Consider the following 21,852-nt stretch of genomic DNA (forward strand, 5'->3'; position numbering starts at 1 on the left):
ACCAGCACCCCCAGGTCCTTTTCCGCCAGGCAGCTTTCCAGCCACTCTTCCCCAAGCCTGTAGCGCTGCATGGGGTTGTTGTGGCCAAAGTGCAGGATCCGGCACTTGGCCTTGTTGAATCTCATACAGTTGGCCTCGGCCCATTGATCCAGCCTGTCCAGGTCCCTCTGCAGAGCCTTCCTACCCTCGAGCAGATCAACACTCCCGCCCAACTTGGTGTTGTCTGCAAACTTACTGAGGGTGCACTCAATCCCCTCATCCAGATCATTGATAAAGATATTGAACAAGACCGGCCCCAAAACTGAGCCCTGGGGAACACCGCTCGTGACCGGCCGCCAACTGGATTGAACTCCATTCAACACAACTCTCTGGGCCAGGCTGTCCAGCCAGTTTTTGACCCAGCGCAGAGTACACCTGTCTAAGCCGTGAGCCGCCAGCTTCTCTAGGAGAATGCTGTGGGAGACGGTGTCAAAGGCTTTACTGAAGTCATTAAAAATAAAATAGAAGGACTAGATATTCCAAAGATCTTAGTGGAAATTGCTGAGTATTTATAAAAACCAGGACCCCAGCCTTTACAGTAAGATGCACAAAGCATCATTATTAAATGCTCTTTCTGTTAGGGACAATGTGCATCAACTGCAAAATTTTAAGATGATCATTTATTAAATGTCTAGAAATGTTTTTGCAGGTACTGTTTTGCAAACGGGGTAGAATGGCCAGCTGAGTAATGGGATTTCTTGACATTTAATATATGGAGTTAGCTGCCTTCTTACATGCACTTTGGATGATACTTCCTCCTCACCAGCACACCGTTAGTATACATTAAAGGCACTTCCCAGACAGACATCTATGCTGATGAGGGACTTGAAAAAGAAGGGCCAAATAACATTTCTGTATGATTAAAATGCATACTTTGTCCTCCTCACCCCTGTTAAGACTGCAACACAAAGCTTTATTTAAACAGTAGGTCTGAATATCACGCACAGGGATTGCAGAAGATAACATTTGTTTGGTGGGATGGGCTCAGGCCCTGGTCTCAGACACAGGCTTGACTCCCAGCTGTTTGCTCTTGCTGTGCTCGGCACAGGGAAGGAGGACTCGCGTGGAGCCGGCTGAGACATTGCATGCTTGACAGACCCAGGTGCCACAGGACCCATGCTTCGCTCTTCCCCACTGCCCTCAATGTGTGGCATGCCCAAGAGGGGCTGAGGAACCACGTGCTCTGGTGAGTGAAGGGAGGACAGCAGTGGGACCACTCAGGGAGTAAATACTTCCAAAGTGAGAAATTGTATCTCATCTCGACTCTAGACCCACTCAAAGGTGCAGTGAAATATCATCGGGCACACAACTGCATATGGAAGTAACCAGAGAGGTTTCCTGCCCTAAGGGAAGTTCAGGCACCTTTGGTCTAGCAAATCAAGGACTTAAGGGTTGGTCCAGCAGAACCATCTACAAAAGAATTCAGAGAAAAAGGGTTTCGTTTTCTTATCTGTGTATTAGCCCACTCTCCCTTACTCATTAATCGGCATATTCCTCCCTCTCACAGCCAAACTCAGCGGAAATAAACCCCTTCACACTCCAGCTATTTCTGAGTGCTGGCTGAGAGTTGTTTCAAACACAGGGTGCCGGGACCCGACACGGAGCTGAGCCCTAGGGAAGTCAACAAGCTGCATGGCTGCAGGCCCACCAGCTGCACAGCTGGACACACACCTGAAAACAGAGCAAGAATTTCAGTGCTGCTCCACCCCTCACATGGAGACAGAGGTTTCTAATGACAGACTGCAATACACCCTGCTCCTGCCAGGAGACTCTCGCACAGCCCCCATTAATCACGATCCCGAGGGCAGAAATAAAAGCTCTCTGCTCACCCATTACTATGTCCTTCAGGCGAGGACTGGCTGGGAAGGGGAAGTATATTTAAATCAATGCCCTACATGTAACTTTACAGCAACCACCCTAACAAGGGATGCTGTCCATTAGATTAATAATGATTATTTCTTCTCACAGTTAGTACTCTTACAGAATTCCTTTGTACTTTTAATGTAAAGTTATTCCTCTTTGTTTGTCCTTTAGAAAAGCTGATTTTTTTCTCCCAAAAAGCATAGATATGAGTTACTTGACTTTCACAGTCATGTTTGTCTAAAAACAAAGTGCTACGTTAATCTCTCTTTTGCACAAACTATGTAATGAGATATTAAAAAAACCCACCCACTGGCAAAGAACATTCATAATTGTTGGTATTTAAATCTTACAATTCACTTCCCCCCTGACTGGTTGCCAGCAGGGCAGTGACTGCAACAGTTTTATTGGCTGCAGCTAATAGTAAGAGTAGATGGATGAGGATGTCAGAGCAACTACCAAGCAACGAAAAAAATAAGCTGATTTAAAAAACTGTTAGCCCAAGAATACATGAGTATAAACTCGCCAAGGATAAATTCAAACTAGAAACCTGAAGATGTTGCTTTCCTACTGTCAGGGGTGTGAAGTTCTGGCAGCTTTCCACATAGGAAACAACTCAACCAGTTTTGAGATGGAGCTCAATACATTTACGAAAGGGACTACATATGATATAGATGCCTGTATTAGCATGAGATTGCACACAGCAGCTCTAGTTCTCCGTCACTCTATTCAACAACATGCCCCTAGTATGAGATCAAAATCCCCTTTGTTGTTAAGTAGATCAAGCACTATAACCCCATAAATCAAGTCATGCATGCAGCTAGTCCTATGGACCAAAGAACAGGGATATTGATTTAAAGCCCTGCCTTTCAGGGGCCTGCACCTCATTTTGGGGCTTTTCGAATTTCTCCTGCTTCCACACCTGTTGGACGCTAGGGGTTCTTCTCAGCACTTCTTGGTTCCTTCCTCTCGTTAAAAACATGGAACAGATACCTCCCAGACCCTCCCAGACTGTCAAGTGGTGCTGCTGTTGCAGAGCAGTGGTCTGGACAGAAAGGGTCCCTTGGAATCATTACAGGTCCTGACAATTCCCTGTGTTGTGAGGTACACGTAGACTGCAAAGCACAAGTGACAGCAAAGAAAACTGGGAGAATGAACCTGTGGCTTGGCCCATCCTCTTCCTGCAGACACGTGGTGCCCTCTCCCACGCCGCACCATGCAGCCGGCGTGCTGCAGCACCTTGCATGGGTAAGATACACAGGTAGAAAACAAGCCACTCTTCCATAAAGCGTCCTTTGATACTTGGTATATCCCTGTTCAGATTCTTCTCTTTCAGAACAGGAAAGAGCATCAACCCGACAGCTTTAGTGAGCATGGAGAATGGCACAGAGCTTCGCAGAATACCATGGCTCCAGAAGACCCCACGCCAACCGCCACCACCACTTTACACCTGGAGGATGTAACATGTGACCCTTCTGTCAAAATTTCCATGAATCTACTAATCACAACACTACTGACAAAAGTAACATCATCAAGTCTGTACTGTTAGCTCAGATGAACAAATCAAGACTCAATTAGGAAGACTGTTAGGAGAATCAATTGTTTAAGCTTATTTTCACATGAAAATTTTAAGAAAAGGCTCCAATTAATTTTGCAGATATAGAATATGCAAATGTACACCAGATTTAGTACCCTGGAGCATATCCAAAGGAAACCCACTCGGTCACCTGCTCTCCATCACCCAAGCTACTGCAAGCCTCCTCCCAGCAAGGTAAGACAAATCCCTAGTAAAAATGGTCTCCTTTGTTACAGAATTTATACTTGTTCACATCCAGCCTGGTTCTGGGGTACAAATGGGCTCTCCAAGGCTGGAAGACAGTTCCCATCCTCTCAGCTCTCTTCCTGATTTAATTTGCTTGGGACAAAGATTATGTTCCGCAGGGAGACATGGCTGGGGGTGAAACGTTGCCTCCTGAAAAACAGAAATTTTAATTTCAGGCTATGCAAAATAAGTAAATAAAAATACAAATGGCCTCTGGGTTTGGGGTTTTTTTTTGTTTGTTTGACCGGGTTTTTTTAATCAAGAAAGGCTCACTTCTGAACACTCTGTTGATGGATATTTTGGGTGACACAGGAGGCACAGGCAGTTCGCCAGAAGAGCAGTGCTTTTGCTATACATGACTGCTGCAAAAGGACATTTTTGTACTAATGGACACTATAAATAGCAGATCCAATGGGTAAGTCAAATCCTCACAGGGCAGCTATTGAGAGTCTTCATAGTTTCCTTATGGTTCAGTTAAAGTTCAAGGAAGCCTAATGATAAAGAACAAAAAAAGAAAAAGGAGAGTTAGCCAGCCTGGATGCCAGGCAAATTCTTCACAGCCTAAAAGCTCTGGATTCATTAGAGATTTGCTTGTAGAGATTTCTTTTCCCTCTCTTTAAGCACATAGACATTCTCTGACTCTACTTGGTGCCACAAAAATGGCACTAACAAATGACAACACCAAATATGTGTTTCTTAAAGGCAACAAGGACCTTGGCTTCACATAAGACTCCAGCACAACGAAGAATGGCAACGTGGCTTTCCTTTGCATTTTGCAGACAGTCAAACGCTGCTCCTTTTTACCAAGATGTCAGTTGTTCATGATACAGGACGCAGACTGAGTCTCCCAGTTTGATTTCAGGGAATGTGGCACCCAAAAGTACAGGTGGTCCTTGAATGTGATGTCCATAACGGAGAGGAGACATTGTGAAAGATCCTCAGCAAGAGCTTTCAAAAGCCCCCTGACAACGAGCAGGCTGAGCCGAGAGGCCAGGAGCTAACACAGGGACAGTAATTCTGCCGCTCCCTTAAAGGTTGTCACTTCAGACCAAGGTCCGACAGGGCTGTCAGGTCAAGTCTGCCCAGTTGCTACTAGTGCCGCGGCTGCTCTCTGGCAGTAACAGAGCACTGTGCCCTGCTGAGAGGGCTGGCATCTGTCTTGGGCACTATGCTAATTTAAACCAAAGTTAAAACTCAAACCAGTACGCACTCTCTGCTCCTGGTCTTGGAAGCCAGCATGATTCTGCTATAAAGTATGACAGCCCCCAGCCCCCAGCATGCCAGATCGAGACATCGGGAGTCTCCCTGCCCCACAGATAACTGAGGGACACAAACCGGGATGAACAGGAGATGCTGAACCAGCTGCTGATGGTATGGGGAGCCGCAGCCTTTCCTCTTTGCTGGGTTTAGAAGGCCTGGTGCCTCCAAAAGCTGCTGCCCTCCTCATAAGCACACCCAAGGGCACAACAGCTGCCCAATCCCCACCCGGGCTTGCTCTGGCACCAATGTTTAAACTGCAGTAGGTATCATCCAGACACTCCCTCCAGACACCTGAGAGAGCCTCCCTCACTGACAAGAGACTCAACCAGGGGCCATTAAGCAAGGTTACGTGCCAAAGCATGGCTACAGCAGAGCCAAAGATCAGGGATCAGACCCTGTAGAAGGCCAAGATGTTGTGTCAAAGCCCTCCTTCATTTCTTATTGATGCTGCTGCAGTTGTCAATGGACAGCAGATGTCTCCACTGGCACCTGAATCCATAACCTACAGTACTTTCATTTCCCAGGGAACCTTTCCGGTCCATTAAGTCTTTCAACAGACAGGTTTACTGGCCCCAGAGACAGATGGACGAATGATGGCAGGAGTCTTTAAAAAAGGTGTCTGAGCTTTCACCAAATATTTCCAGAAAACTGTTAGAAATAATTGGCAACTATAAAGGCAAGAGCAAAAATTAGATCCGTGACACGTCTGCAGTGATGTGTGGTGTCTGCTCCCTTTGTGCCCTTTTTAATGGCTTTCCTTCAGCCTCAGGCACTTCTTCTCTTTCTCTTCCAACCTACCATAACCTCAGGCTCAATCTGTTGAGGAGCTGAGTTTGCTATGAACACCACTTCCTAGATGAAACTGCTCAGGCTCAGATATTTGCCTCTGACAGCCCTTACTCAGCAGTACCTTTTATCTTCTTCTCTCTCCCTCCTACCCCTCTATGCAATGCTGTATTATTATTCTGAGGATTGTTTTTGACAGAAGAAACTTCCTATGGGCAGGACTCATGGCATCTTCCTGCCTCACAGGTATGTGCCCCGGCACTGCTGCAGGGATCCTGCTGGCAGGGGCTGCCGGCAGAGGAACCGGGGCTGATACAGCTCTCCCCGGGGAACGGCCGGCTCATCAGCTCACATAACAGCATCCGTGATTTCTCAGGCCAGAGTTGCCCCGGTCGGACCAGAGTTTGTCTCCCCAGCTCTTCTTCTCCTTGCCCGACTGTAGTCACCTGTGTTTCATTACTGCCATTCAGCCAGTTCACCCAGCCCACCTATCTATCACTTCTTCCCACTTGAGCACACCCATTTCACAGCAACAGGGACAGCTCCTCCTAAAAAGCATTTCATGTCCCCACAATTTCACTGGGACACTCTTCCCAGATTGGAGCAGCATCACCCCTCGCTCTTTCTAGCAACAGCTCTATCTGATACCGCTACGGTGGCAGCGGATATTAAGTTTGCCGTAGCCATGGAAGAAACCATCTGGTCTCTGTAAAGCAGAACTTGTTTAAGGCATAAACAAAGCTCAATGTGCTGGAATCGCACGGCACAACAAATGCTCCAGGAGAAAACCTAAGGAAAGGGATGATAGGAAGGAGGGACGGAAAGGAGGAGACTGAAAATTGTGTCAAAACTTCACATGTATTCACAACGTCACCCCTCAGACACCTACCAAGAAAATTAACAGTGAGCTTGGTTACAGCAAAGGGTAATTAACGCTCCTGGAGCACTGAGGCTAAAACAGGGATAAAGAGAGAGGCAAACAGATGGAAAGGATAAAATAATATGTTTCATTAATTTTGCTATATTTTAGGGAAGGAATACAGGCAGAGCACAGCAAAAGGATTAGCTACATGTGTGCTTGCAGAATTGGGAAAACAAAGCAATTTCAGTCAAAATGTGCCTGTCAAAATCCCCAGTGGGGTGCAGAGCAGTTTCCAAGGTAACCACCACTAATTGTTGGCACAGCGGAATCGAGTCAACAACAAAAGCACGGAGCAACCTGCACTACTTAGGGAGGCAAAATATCCCAAATATATTCCTGCAGAAAGGAAAGGTACAAAGTGGCTACTTGCGATCTTTGACAATTTGAAAAGCAAACAGGACCTATGGATTTTTCCTCCCCCCGGGGTACTGCAATTCTGAGTGCAGCAGGACTACAAACCAAATAGCTATTTGATTTGTTTAGAGGCATTAGCCAGTCCCCTAAGGACAGGTCCTGAATTCATGCTCAGCTCTCCTGGAAGCTAGTGGATGACTTCTGTTTCAGTCAAGACTGCTGAAACACTGGGGTAAAAAGACCTGGGCTTCACCCAGTGACATTTCTGATGGAAAAACCAAAGATGCATCTTGGACGTTATCACTGGGATCATGACAACTCGAAGTACTGCCTTTTGCACTCGGCTTAAAAGAGAAATGCACAGCAGCAATCAAAGCAGTACGAATAAGCTATATAAAACCCGAATAATGTCAACAGATTAGTGCTTGCCATTGAAGAAAAAAGCAGTAACATAGCTTTACAGAATTGAAATATTTGCTCTCAAATGGCTTTCGTGAGTGTAAATATTTTGCTGTAAGTAGGTCCTTGATCTGGATGTTGGCAATATCAACAGTCATTGGCAGAAGATATTGTCCTGGTTTTGGTTGGGTTAGAGTTAATTTTCTTCCTAGTTGGTATAGTGCTGTGTTTCGGATTTAGGATGAGAATAATGTGATACCACACTGACGTTTTAGTTGTTGCTAAGCAGTGTTTATACTAAGTCAAGGACTTTTCAGCTTCCCATACTCTGCCCAATGAGGAGGTACACAAGAAGCTGGGAGGGAGTATAGCCAGGACAGCTGACCCAAACTGGCCAAAGGGATATTCCATACCATGTGACATCATGCTCAGTATATAAACTGGGGGGAGTTGGCCCAGGGGGTGACCACTGCTCGGGGACTCACTGGGCATCAGTCGGCAGATAGTGAGCAAATGCATTGTGCATCTCTTGTTTTGTATATTCTTTTATCATTATTATCATTATTATTTTCTCTTCCTTTGCTGTCCTATTAAACTGTTTTTATCTCAACCCACAGGTTTTACTTTTTTCCCCCCAATTCTCTCCCCGATCCACCGGAGGTGGAGGGCGGGGGTGAGCGAGCAGCTGTGTGGTACTTAGTTGCTGACTGGGGTTAAACCACAACAGATACGAAGGCAAATAATGGGAACATCAGCTTTTAAATTAAATGAAACCACAACACAACTGACAAGTATCATTTCCCTAATAAACTCGTTGACTTTAAGCTACTGTAGCATCAATGAGCATAGTGACAGATTAAATTAATCACCAGGATTTACCAGCTAACCAACTGAACAGGTCAGAAAAGGCTTGTGTTTTGGGAAAGAAAGAGCTTTGACTGTTTAATGCATTGAACCCCAAACGAACACTCAGACTACCTTTGGGGAAAGGTGTATTGCACTGACTATGTGAGAAGCACATGTACAGGGGATCTACAGCTGGATACCTGACACAGCAGCTTCACACCCTGGTGAGCCCCACAGCAAATGACTTATGCCTCCGTGTTTTGGGATACTTCAGGTATTCAACAGCTCCTCCGACCTTCTCCTTAAACTCAAGATTGTAAACCTGAATCACCGTTATCCAGCCCCTTAACATATCTGCTTTATAGCAGAGTAAATCTGGTGCAAAACTGGTGTCCTGGCTGCAGCTGAGCTGTGTCAGTACAGACAGGAAGCTGGAGGGTGGCTTTCCCGTACCCCCCTGGCTGCTCTGCAGCGTTCGGGGAAGCAGCGGCCCAGGGCTCGGGCTGCCCATCCTTGGACTGCTTCCACACATTCTGCATGTACTTCACCTCCGCTGCCCTGACTGCATTTTCCTGATCACCTTCTTCAGCGAGACAGTTGGACAGATAGTCCAAATCTCAAGGCGCACAAGTGGCAAAATCCAAAGTGACTCGTGCTAGGAGCCAGGAGCAATTCAGAAAGCTCCAGGAAGCCCTCTCCTCTGGCTCCCCAGCACACCCTGGTGCACGTTCATTAGGCAGAGGCCTCTGCCACACTGTCTAGCAGCTGTAAAACGAAACACCAAGGGATGAGTCGTCCCACCCCCCTGCCACCTTGAAATATGAAAGTTTGTTAAAAGAGTCATACAAATGTCAGTATAATAAAGCAATGCTTTAAAAATGAGCCCTCATTACTGCAAATACTTGCTCCCTGGGCATCCCCCTGCGTCGTATCTTCTTAAGCCTACTGCCTGGAACAAAATATTTACTACTGTCAGCATTTCCCAGCCAAGTCAGAGGTGGGAAAAGCTAATCAGTTCTGGTTTGTGTGATGCATTGGCAACACAATTTACAGCTAACATGCAATATTGAAGCAGACAACACCAGACCCTCAGCCAGGGCAATGCAGTGAGGTCCCACTGCCTTTCCTAGGACTTGGTATCATCCAAAAACATCACTTGCATGACGAAGCAGCTATATCTATCTTTCTTTAAAACATGGAGTCCTTAGGACTTACACAGAAGAAACCACTTTGGCTTCAAAACAAAGAACCGGATACTTAATCCTTTGAGTGTGAGTAAATACACGTAACGGGTAACTCGCTTCTACATCAATATTTGTTTTGAACTTCAGTACATGTTAAGATTTTAAATAAACAGACTTTCAAGAACTAATTCTCTTTTAATATAAATGGGAGAACAGCCCATAGAAGTCAATGGAGCTTCAGCCACCTACAGCAGGCAGTGACATGTCCCTTAAAGTTCAATTTTAGCTCCTTTTGGGCTGATTTTAAACACTTTTTACAGTGTTTCCTGTGATCTTTTTACAAAAGAATTCAAAGTATGCTACATGAACTCTGCTGAATTTAAATTAAAAAATAATATTAACCTGTGCTCACGTTGTGTGGGATTTCTAGTCGTGCCTGGTCAGAAGGACTGAAAATCATTCTGTCAATGCAATGGAATTTTGGTTCATCCCATCTGGGGATACGGTGACACATAAAATGCAGCACTACTGTGCCCTGTTCACCCTAGGGCTCACACGCTGCCAGCCCAACCCTGCTTAACCAGTTAGCTGTGCAATGCAGCAACAGCTGCACGGCTAATCTTTTCCCAGCTCTGCTTCCCAGCCTTGCCCCATGCCTCTACCAAGCCAGATATCTTTCTCCTGCCAACTGTGAGGAACGGTGTTGTGTACTTAAAAATGAGTGTGTGAGTGTTCCCACAGACAGGCGGAGCAGAACAGGCCCCATGTCACATACAAATTAACTAAGTCCCGCAGAGGTCATGACATGGGTGGATTTTCAGAGCAGTTCTCAGCCCCGCTCAGCAGTTCTGCCATCTCTCCCGCTCTGTTCTGGCACTGCCCCAGTGGAAGGGAGTCTCGTCTCTGCCAGGTCACCACCTCTGACCGGGACTCATCCCTGATCGCTCACATGACCTGCTCCCATCCACTGCCTGCCCACCCTTGGAGACTACTGGCCCACACCTCTAGGTGTGTGGAGTGTTTAGGAAAGAGAAATGTGCACCTACTCTGCAGAAGGAAGGTGCGAGAGATGCATGTAAAAGCCCTCAGTGCACCTTCTGAACTACCTCTTGCACTTTTTCTGACAGACCTGTCTTCTCTGGGCACTTAAACACCTGCAAGCTTCTGCAGCCATGGTGATAGGGGACCATCTGGGTGCTATGGGGAGAGCTGAGACCAGGGTTTGGGTCACTGCAGCCACCGGGAGAGGTCTGCATCCAAAGGCTCTCAAGTGTACAGAAAATGAGAAGCGGCTGTGGAAATTGAAGGTCACAGAGGAGCTACACTGAATGACTGGGACAAAGGTGAGAGTACATAGAGAGAACAAGAAAGAAAAAAAAAAGAGCCAGAGGCAACATAAGTGGGAAAAGAAGGAAGAGCTGGCAGAGCAATTGTTTAGAAGGACAATATATTCTTAAATAGAGAGAAAGGATGACAGTGAAAGGAAAGCGAAAGCAACTCATGGACAGGAACAGCTAAGGATTAGTTCCCTTTACAGCTCATAAACCACCTGTGCAGGCTGCGTTACCCTGGATTTGGCACACACTCTGAATTTGGGGTGAAAAGCAACAGTCACAGCTGAAGCCTTTTCCTTCTCTCATATGTGGCGCAAGGCTATGGATAAAAACAGTTTGGGTACATCAGCAAGACTGCCACATCTACACAGCACTGGCAGCTGATACTTCTGTTCTTCTTTATTAAAGTATCTGTCTTGCCAGATGCACAGGCTGCATGGATGGAGGATCAGACTGTAAATTAGTTTTATCGTAACTGCCATAGGCTATATGGGTAGCTGGGAGCTGTACCAAAGTGATCCTATATCACTATGAATTAGTCTCAAGGAAAGAAATAGGAACAAAAAAGTGAAACACCTGGGGTTTATTTTCCCCTCCCAAAGTATATAGTGCCTCCAAGTGAAACTGATTTCCATTAAATATTCAATCTACTCAGTCCTGAGTGAAAATGACTCTCTGGGAAGCAGCTAACAGGTTTCCCTGCCTTGGAGATAATGATATCTCACAGTTATTTTCCATATACTGCATGCAACTAAAATTAAAGTTTTGAGCAGGTATTTTCCACATGCAGGAGAAGGGTTCACTCACATGGTCTAATGTACACAGCTGGGGTGCCTTAAGTTTCCAGCACTTTTTGCATGTCATGAGGAATGCCTCAGTAATAACAAAACCCCCAAACCCAACCAAAACAACATTTCTAAACCATCACCTCAGAATGGGTTTTCCAAGCACCACTGACTCCACTCAGCAGTTGGTCTGTGAAACAGCACAGGAAAACATAAATGTTTTGCTCAGCATCTCCCAAGGAACAAATGACAGAGTCAAACCCAGCACATAGCCCTCTCACTTTGAGTCTCGCCTTTGAACTTCCACATCAACCTTTTCACAGCTGGTACGGACAGGCACTGGATCATCAGTGCTCATCTGCCAGCTAATGCCAGCCGCTTTATGCTGATTTCCATCCCTTCAGCTGGCAAAGGCAAGCAAACCTATATTAATGATCATTATAAGGATTTAATTTGAAGTGAGCTGTTAATCTACCAGTAGCGACTCCACAAAACGGAAAAACCCAAACCAGAACACCAGTACACGTTAGGGTTTGCTGTCCTTACTCAGGATTGACTATAGCACAAGAAGAGATGATTTCTTTCTCTATATTGTAACCTCACAGACTAAAACAGCAGGGAAGACAAAGACAGGGGGTTTGTCCCTGGCTTCCTTCTAATCTTTCCTTTGAGTTCTTCGCTCAAATGAAAACCCAGATTGCCTTTGCTTTCCAATTTTAATACAGAGTAGCTCATCAGGGTTAGTCGAACCAAGAAATTTGCATCTCTCTCTCTCTCTCTCATGTATTTTGCACTGTAAATACACCCCAAAGCAGTATTTCCTTTTCATTTCCATGAAAGTCATGCCTCTGCGAGGACAACAGAGTGAGGTCCCCACCGCAAAGCACTCCCAGTCTCTCTTCCCATCTATCCTGTCTCCCTTAACCTTGAGAAGCAAACACTACAGGAAAAGGGGAAAAAAATTAAATCCTCCTTTCCTTTGTCAGACAGCCTGGCTGTGGCTCAGAGCCGTTACAGAGAGGCTGTGCACTCCTGAATGCTAAATAAGCTCCCAGGCTACATACTTTCTCTCGGCAGAGCTTAAAAAGAGATTTCACTCCGCGCAGGGACGTGTTGGCATGGCAACATGGAAAAAAGAAATCAGCAACGCCTGGCACTCCTTGCAGGAGCAGCAGACAGTTTGTGCGACTCTCATTTTTGTAAGTGACCTGATGGTACCTACCTCCTCTCCACCCAATGTTAAACCCACGCCCAGCCGAGTGTGGAAGGGCAGCTGTCCAGCCCACATGCTGGAAGGACCTGCCTCCATCAGAAGCACCTGGGGACGGCAGGGAGCTGTGCCTTGTGCTGGGCTAACCTGTGGTTAGCCAGGGCTGGAAAGTGCACCAAGCCACACACATGAGCATCCATAACGGGGAAAGGGGAGGAAGGGTTTTGCAAAGTCTGGGGGTGAGCGGGTTAATGACCGCAGCTCTGGGCTCTTCTGCTCCACAGTGTCTGAGACCCTGAGAGCTGGTAATTGCCTGCACACAGGGCGAGGGGCCAGGAAATGAGGCAGGCGATGCCCACCAGCATGTCCCAGGCTGTCAGCTAAGAACCTGCTGCTTCTCTTTCAAGGTGACTTTGGAGAAGATGCCATTGCAGCTCTGCCTGAAACAAGAGCAGCTGTGTGTCTGCAAAACAAGGCTCTGTTGTTTGGCAATGAACCTTCCTCCAAATCTTCCTGCTCTTAGATCAAAACTGGAATGGAAGATTATATGCTGGCACAGTCCCCAGCGATACCACCTTCCAGCTGCAATCGCAAAGACCACTGCCCACTGCCAAATATTGCCCAGTGCTCCTGCACGTCCTTCATGCTGCCATCCTGGGGATGGAGACCATGATGGCTTCCCTTCAGACATGACAGGGAAGAGCCATCGAAGTGCTCCACCTTCATCTCTCTGCAAGGGGCAGAGCTGAGCCAAGCCCAGCCCAGAAGGCAGGAGCCTGCAGAGGGGCAGCGCGCAGCCCTGCACAGGGCCATGCCACCTGCCCGTGGCTCTGCTGCAGCCCTCCTGCATGACCTGGGGTACCTCTCTTCACACCTGTCTGCCTTTTCTCCTGGCTTTTACAAGCCTTGTCTACTTTACATAATTCATAAAAGCACAAGCTGTCTCCTACAATATGCTGAAAAGGACTCCAGCACAACAGGCCACGATTTAGAATGTGGCCTCTGGACACAGCTGTCCCACCAGTCACTCAGCTAACGTCAGTGCTGGAGGGTTGAGATCAGGCCCATAGAAACAGCAAAGTCAGGATTTACAGCCCCCATCAGAGCAGGCAAACATGGATGGTGGGGAGGAAGGGCAGAGGCAAACAGACAAAGGGCAAATTTTTGTCCACAAAAAGGGGAGACAAAAGCAAAAATTTAACTCCCAGGATGTGTTCTGTATTTGAGGGGATATTCATCCTGCAGCAGCAATAGCTATCCTGGCTACAGCAGCCCCCGAAGAACAGCTGCAGACATTTTCAAAAGGCACCTTTGACAAACAGCGCTCGTGGCATATAGCCTGAATTACTGGTGTGGTTGGAACAACACATTATGAAAGATATTTCCTCCATATCCTGGCCTCGTTGCTCCGTGTTGCATCTCTGAGGTTGTTACTGATTACATTTTCTGGGAACACTGATGGCACCAAGTGAGCACTGGTTGCCAGGCCAACACACTCACAGGCATTTTGCTCTTACTCCTTAAGGAAGCCACAGCTGCTTATGCAATTCCCTCTTACGATGCTCATACCATAACAAGAAAACACCAAAGTGAATCAAAACACCAACGGGGAGCCCAAAGAAAATGGCTGGTTGATGCCTTCTCTTGGCCAGATTTAACGCTGACATGGCAGCAGTTGACTCTAATGGTGTTACTGCACCTGGTTTGAGATACAGTTTTCAAAAGTGAAACTGAACCACATGCTGAGATTTTCAGAAGAGCTTTAGGGATAAAAGAGACTGATGGCTGAACTCCACGTGTCTGACTCCCAGCCATGGGAGTCAACGGCACCTGCACACTGGGTTATCTCTCCCCACTCCCTTTCAGGCAATAATTTTTGCATGCTTGCACTGCCCAAAAATGTGCCAGACCCTCCAGCTCCTACCAATACATTTCAACCACCAACTGACTGATTTCTGAAGTCCCAAGAGGAGGTGGGAGGACAGAGCCATCCCCTCAGAGAGGTTAGGGTTGGACAAAATGCGATGTCTTACTGGATTTAGTGACCGACAGTGTGAGCCACAGAAAAGCCTGCAGAGACCGGTCTCTGCAGCAGTTAGTGAATATTCAGTTTCAGGGAGAAGACAGCTGGGGGTGGGAGACGCATGGGAAAAGATGGAGTTTCTCTGGCCGCATTCCTGGTCCTCTGCAGAGGAACAGCTGAGAGGACCTCTACAGCAAGCTTAACAGAGAATGGTAAAAAAAAATGTTTTCTACAAGCGCCCCAGAGATTCTGCTGCCTCCATCTATTCTCTCTTCAGCAATATAATTTGAACATGTCTAAAATGTTCCAATAATGTGTCCCACAAAATGACACTTGTATTACTCTTAACACAGAGAAGTAAAGTTTCAGAAGTCTGGTATGTTTGCCTGTATCTAAATTGGCAAAGATGATGGTGCACAGTAATTACTGTCACATTTCCTGGACAAAAGGAGGGAGATCAAAATGCCTAATTAACAGCTTCTTTCCCATGGGAGCCATCGATGACATGGTAAGATGCATTCTTCGAGCTTTGTAAAGCAAACAACTGAAACGGGACAAACACAGCAATCACATTCATCTTTGAACGTCACTGATTTTGCATCCTTCTGTGCATTTTGTCTGTGTTGCTCGAGACACGCTGCTTGCTGAAAATGCACATCTGACACAAAGGCTGAGAGGCACCTTTGGGGAACAGGCGTTCAGGGAGCTTGTGGGGGGCTCTGATAACTCCAGGATGGCCTGCGCAGTAGCAGGACAGCCAGTGCAAACAGCCAAATGAAAAGGAAAGCTCTGACAAAGCAGTCCTGTTGGAAAGAAAGACTAAAAAGTCCTCTGTACAAAAGGCCTGTTTGTATGTTTACTGGCAGTGCCATCCAAGTATTGTCATTTGTATGGCAAGACGGAGAGAAAGAGAAAGACATGCAAAGGAAAAGAAGATTAAATGAGAAGTCACTAGAGGGGGAAAAACCATTAACACAGCATGGGACCAAGTGATGACTCAGTGCAGTTTCAGCCTGGAGAGGCTGTCGTGACCCCTTGCACAGAGCTGCAATCCTGGTCCCGCACAACCCACCATCACAGCTCCAGTCCTAGCCCTCGTGGGCTGAACGCCCTGAGCTGGCAGAACTAAGCATCATGGTGATTTTCTAACAGCACAGTGGTGGTGAGGGCCATGAACAAGATCCTCTTTACCTGGAAAGTGGCTACTACAAGGCAAGGCTAGGAAAGACAATGGGATACAGACTGTTTCCTTGACACACTGCCAGGTGGCTGAAACCAGCACTAACCCTATCTTCACCACGGCTTTTTTGCATAACCAACCTAAAGGGACTCCCCACCTCTGCTCAAGTATTTACTGGCCATGATTGGGCAGTCTTTCAGGCTGACGTTCCCTGCAGCTTATTTAAATATGCTGAGTAGCTAGTCACAGGAATAGATTTGTTGCAGATGCCCATTTAGTCTGGCTGAACAAAGCCTAAAACAAATGGCTGAATTAGGATAAATTACATTCAGGGCTGTAACATGAATTGCCCTTTGCCACTTTTCTCCTTGGTTGTTCCCTGCAGACTGTGCTATTCCCACTGTCTGAATCCCCTCCTCTCTGGGGTAATATCTGACATCATGCAAAAGCTGTGTTGGCTTTGGATGAACAGATAGAACTGAACCTCTTTCTATTGTCCTTACCTTATCTTCAATTTTTCCTTCTTCCCCTGCCACTTCCCGCCCCTGCTTTGCTCCCTCACAGCTTTCATCTCACCAGCTCTCGGCCCTTCACCTCTCCTCACTCTCCTGCTGCTGGGTCTGCTCCCCCACCCTTCCTTGGCCCCTCACTCACTCCTCAGCTCAATGCTGTCACTTCTTCATTCCTCTTCACAGGTCTAGGGCTCCCCGCTCTTTCTGTGCCACTTACAGACTAACACATACCAGTCTGTGGGTCCCCCCAGCCGCTACAAATCCCAGCCTCTCTCATTTATCTGTCATGGGCTCCCTCTCACCCACCTTTCCTATGACTCAAGGGCTCTGAAAAACAAGGCAGGAGCGCTCAACCTGCGGTCAGTCCACTGTGCTGTGTCAGGAAGTCTGCTACAATTTTCCGGCAGTCTCTTTGCATCCCACATGGTTTGGGTACCATGCCAATTAATGAAGGGCTCTGTTTGTCACTTTGGCAGGATGCGTTACTGTCCTTAATATTGACTGACACCAGGACAGAGCCACTGTCCTGAGGCTCTGGTAACAGGATTTCAGGAAATGCTTTCCCTTCATCTGTCAAAGAAATAAATCATCAAATAACTGTGTGGGTAATCCAAACCCCCTCAGATTATAAACCTGAATTTGGCATATAATGAAGAAAGTACTCAATCAGCTGAGTCACTGTACATAAAGACATATTGTAGAAGATGCTTCACAATACATCTAACTACTTTTACCCCTAATTATATAAATTTGACAGGTTACTCATTATATTACTGAAAAAAAAAAATAAATGCATTTTAAGTGTAAAAAAACAAACCTTTGCAGCTTGATGTTCCTTGCAAGTCAAATACAATAGATTGTGTTGAATTGCTGTTTCCCGGGAATGCTGCAGCGCATCTGTACTGCTCCTCAGCGCTTCCTCCCAGTTAGCTGACCATGACTTTTCAGTAAGCAAAGAAAAGGCTGCCACTCTCGTATTTCATTATAAGTCAAACACATCCTGTGCTCTGCCATGGGGTCCAATCCAAAGCTTTCCACATCAGCCCACTTCAGAGTGAGTTTCTTAAGATTACACTATCATGCCTCCTTTGCAGCACATATCTCATGTAACGTGAAAATGTTTGGCTTGACAACAGCTACAGGTGTCATCCTCCCCTCTTAGTACTTCCAAAATCCTCACCAAAGATGCTGTGTGTGTGTGCAGGTGAGAAAGAACATGGACAGGCATGGATCAGGGAGAGCACATTGAAACTCAGTGGATCTTGGGCTGTGGGGTGCTGCAGACCGCCCAAAGGCAAGGTGTCTTCAGGAGCTCCTTGGGAGCAGCATGGGACTTGTGGCTGGCAGAGGCATGGGGCTGAGGATGGAGCGGGGCTGAGCTGGTCTGCCAGGGGCAGCCCAAGTATGTATACAAATATATACATATATACACAAACACATATAAAAAGGAATAGCTGCTTTACGGCCCTTACTTGTATCACATCCATAACAGCTTCCTATGGGCTATGCCAAAAAACGCGGCCTATTCTCTCACATGTATTTGCCTTTGACTTCAGTGGATGGCGGATCAGGCCCTGAGGCTGCCCAGTCCACAGAACTGTGCACTCTTCCACGTTCCCATCAGTCCATTTGAAAGGAGGGCATTGATGTGTCTCCATAATGCAGCCATTACCAGCACGATACCAAGACAGATCAATCAAAGGCAACACAACAGCCAGATTCAGAGAATTCCAAAATTGAGGTCAGACTCAATAACTCTTAGACAGACGCCAAGAGAGAGAGACACACATATATACAGGAAGGCAAATTTTAACTGTGCAAACCTAAAAATGTCACTTGTAGTGATGGATTGGATGTGTTTTGGCAAGAACTGTTATTTCCTCCCCCATTACCACCCCTCGCCTCTGCATAAGGTTGGCATAAGGTGCCTTTGCCCTGGTGGTCTGACTCTAACCTTCCCCTTAACACACAGTCCTGAGATTTTACAGCACGAGCCCTGCAAATGGGTGCCCTGCTGCTTTGCTGTGCCCCGAAGGGACTACTGCACTGCTGCAGAATACCTCTCCCTAGGAGAGGCCCATTTCATGACTAAATCCCAGCTCCTGGGACAGTCAGGTGCTGGAGAGCTTCCTTAGGTGAAACACCTCAAAATGTAACTGAGCTCTCATCAGCAGGGATGGGGCGATGGGCGGCTGCCTGGGAAATGCCCTGTTTATACTAGCGCTCCACTGTGGATGAGCTGGTTGTTGCAGTTGCTGGGGATTTACGGACTCCGACATGAAGGCTGAGAAGTCAGAGATTCTCCTAGATTATGGTGCTGGACTTGCACCAGGGAAAATAAAATCCCTGTAAATCCACGCAAACCCACAGTTTGGCTTAATTATCTCGGTTGACCTTGGCTTCCTGTGCATTTTCTGCTCAGCTGTTTGGAGTTGGTAAGCTACTACAAATGATTAATCAAGTCACATTATTGGTAATTATGTGTATCAGAGTGGCATTTAAAAACCCTACCTGCTACAACACCCTACTGCAGTTAAAATTTACAAGCAGACAAACACAGCAAAGATGACTGAATTTGGTGGCGAATGGCAATCCTGATTTCAAGATCAAACTCTGAATCAAACACCAAAAATCCACCTCTAAACTTCCTGCTTCACAATGCATTAAGCACATCCAGCTAGTAAATACTAGTGTAAAATTGCAACACACGCCTCGGTCCCTTTCTGTCACCACAGTAAGTTGCCAACAGATTTCTCCTTCAAAAAGAGAAAAAAGATTAAAAAAAAAATCTTAAGTATCCTAAGATGGTTTACATTGCATTAATTAAATATGGGCTTAGCCAGTGTGTGAATGTGCAATGCACAAGTTTCCAGAGAGCTAGGAATTTATGCATGAAGGCAAGCAGTTTTAGGGACTTTTTCGGTGTTCAAGGACAATCAAAGATGCCACGAGATAAGCTATATTAAGACTCCCAAACAAAAACTGTATGTATCAACAGTAAGTCCACACACCAGAGATCTCGCAATCTATGCAGACAGTGAGAAAAAAGCAGGGGAGGAGGAAATGAGGCCACAAAGTGGTGACTGAAGAGAACTTCACCTGGGTCAAGAGCAGTCTTGTTCCCTTGGCAAGTGTATGACCCCAGTCCCACTGCCTCCTCTAGACTATACTGCCTCATTTTCACTTGTTCTGCTGTTTAACCCCTTGCCTCAAAAAGCAACATAAAAATACACTACTACAATGCCCGCTGATCAGCAGCAGTGGGTTCCCACCTCCTCTCACCCATCAGCTGCAAACTCCTCAATTAAACATTCAGGTCTCTCTCAGACACTGACAACTGCTCAGAACCTGAGCTTCAGAAAGCCTGAGAAGAGCATTTCTCTCCTCCCTTTCTAAGGAGAGGAAATTCCTCTTCATTCGCTAAAGTTATTCCCACTTCTCCATGTGTATGGGTGGGACTTGTACACAAGTGTGTGAAAAATCTGTGGCAAAGAGGAGAAACACACTCAGTCGTCCCACGGCCCATGCCAACCCCTAAGAACTGCAGCATCTTACCTCTGTGATTCCTGTACATCTGCTCCTGCTTATTTGCTGGCTAAGCATAGCGCAAAGTTGGGTTACAGCACAGAGACAAGACCTTATTATCATCCCCCCAAACAATCATCAACAGTGTGTTCACCTGAATGCTTACACAGGATTTCTTTTACCTTTGGCTTTCAGGTTTTGGCTATCCACAAGAAGAGACTCTTAAAACCTAAACCCATTTACTTTTAGCAGAGAGATCCATTTCCAGCACAATTGCTTATGAAACGACTGTAGGGTCCAAGAGCCTTAAAATTCTCCAGCTGCTGAGAAATTACGGATGGCATCTCCAAATGCTGTCAACAGCCAACAAATGTTGCTAGAAAGATCTCTTTAGCATGCATGGATGGATACATCAAGGGCAGTTGTGTCTGTACAAGAGAAATTCCTCTTGCACTGTGCATTTGGGGTTTAAAGTGGGAACACTGCACAGAGACAATTAGCATTTATTTCTAAAACAGGAAACTTGCTTTGCATATTTCATTTTGACACAGTCACACTTTTTTTTTCCCCAAAAAACAAGCTGAATCCTAAAATCCTAACATAGTTTACATATAGACAAAGTCCCAGTAAGTATCCAGTGAAATATGCCTGGGCAAGGGTGAATAAATGCTGATGCTGAATTGTGGTATTCCCAGTCAGATTGAGCAACACATTATTCTGCAAACAGTTGGTGATTTCAAGGTGTCGTTACTTGTGAGCAATAACAGGAGAAGCCATCCTTCATGCACACGCAAATGCACGCAAGAGCAACATGAGCTATCCATGCACAACAGCTGAGTGGTCTCCTATTCCCTTCCAGCCCAGAGGAGCTGAGCGGCTGCTCTACACCAGCCTGTTCTCTCGTCCCCAGAGAGGTGACCCTGTCCCATCTACCAAGAGGCAACAAGGCACCTTCATGCCTTTCCTGAAGTCTTCTCAGAGCACTGCCCAGAATCCTGGGTAAGGATGCAAGCTGTGCAAACCCAGATGAAGATGCAGCCCTTGCTGTGAAGAGCTAGTGCCCTTCCAAGGCACACGCTCCCTCATGTCCGCTCCCCCGTGCCCCGGGGCACGCTTGGCTCCAGCTAACATTTCCCCTTGGAGAAACATCATCCAGTGGTCTGCAGAGCCCCATGTTTTGTGGCAGGGCATCAAGGTGCATTACCTGCGGTCTCTCTGTCCCCTGCCGACAGCTCTCCGTTGATCCCATTCTCTTTGGTCGGAGCGTACGTCCCTGGCTGCTCGTGGCCGCCCAGCCCTGGCTCCTCATCCTCTTGGTAGGGAAATCCATTGGCACTTCTGACCAGTCCAGCACCTGCGCCACCCTGTTCCTTAATTTCAGGTGAATGTGGGTGTGAAGAAGCCTCTGTTAGCTGACCTGAAGTCCAGTGTGGTGCCTTGGCTTCGTCTTTCCTATCCTCCGCCATGTTTTCTTGCCTTCACCACTCGGCCTGTAACGACATTAGCAGGAGAGATCAGCTCCAAGCAGGTGACCATGCCCCTGGCCGGCAGGCAGTGACTGGGCACAGCACAGGCACGTTACCAGCAGCGCTGCCAGGGAAACTCACATCTGGCACATGAGAGAGTTTAAATGCAGAAGTGTCTCTGCTTGTCTGTCCTGGGTGTGAGTGAACTGCTTTAAAACCAAAACAAACCACAAGCGGTAAAAATTATGGGTCAAGTCCTCCCTGCCTCCCATATGCCTTGCAATTATTAGCACCAGTTTCTTGAGGGCTGCCCTTTCGTTAATCTGATTTTAACTCATTAATTAC

General features: G+C 46.7%; 1 protein-coding gene across 3 annotated transcripts in view; it reads right to left on the bottom strand.

Annotated features, from left to right (window-relative positions):
- The window catches only part of MAP2 (microtubule-associated protein 2), a 73,058-nt gene extending 51,551 nt beyond the window's left edge, over positions 1-21,507 (bottom strand). For all 3 annotated transcript variants that reach the window (XM_009329656.1, XM_009329655.1, XM_009329654.1), the window contains exon 1: positions 21,246-21,507. In XM_009329656.1, coding sequence (XP_009327931.1) covers positions 21,246-21,507 — 262 coding nt within the window. The remainder of the gene's footprint in view (positions 1-21,245) is intronic.
- Between the last annotated feature and the right edge of the window lie 345 nt (positions 21,508-21,852).

This window comes from Pygoscelis adeliae, unplaced genomic scaffold, assembly GCF_000699105.1.
Source record: "Pygoscelis adeliae isolate BGI_AS28 unplaced genomic scaffold, ASM69910v1 Scaffold7, whole genome shotgun sequence".
In the NCBI taxonomy this organism is placed as follows: domain Eukaryota; kingdom Metazoa; phylum Chordata; class Aves; order Sphenisciformes; family Spheniscidae; genus Pygoscelis; species Pygoscelis adeliae.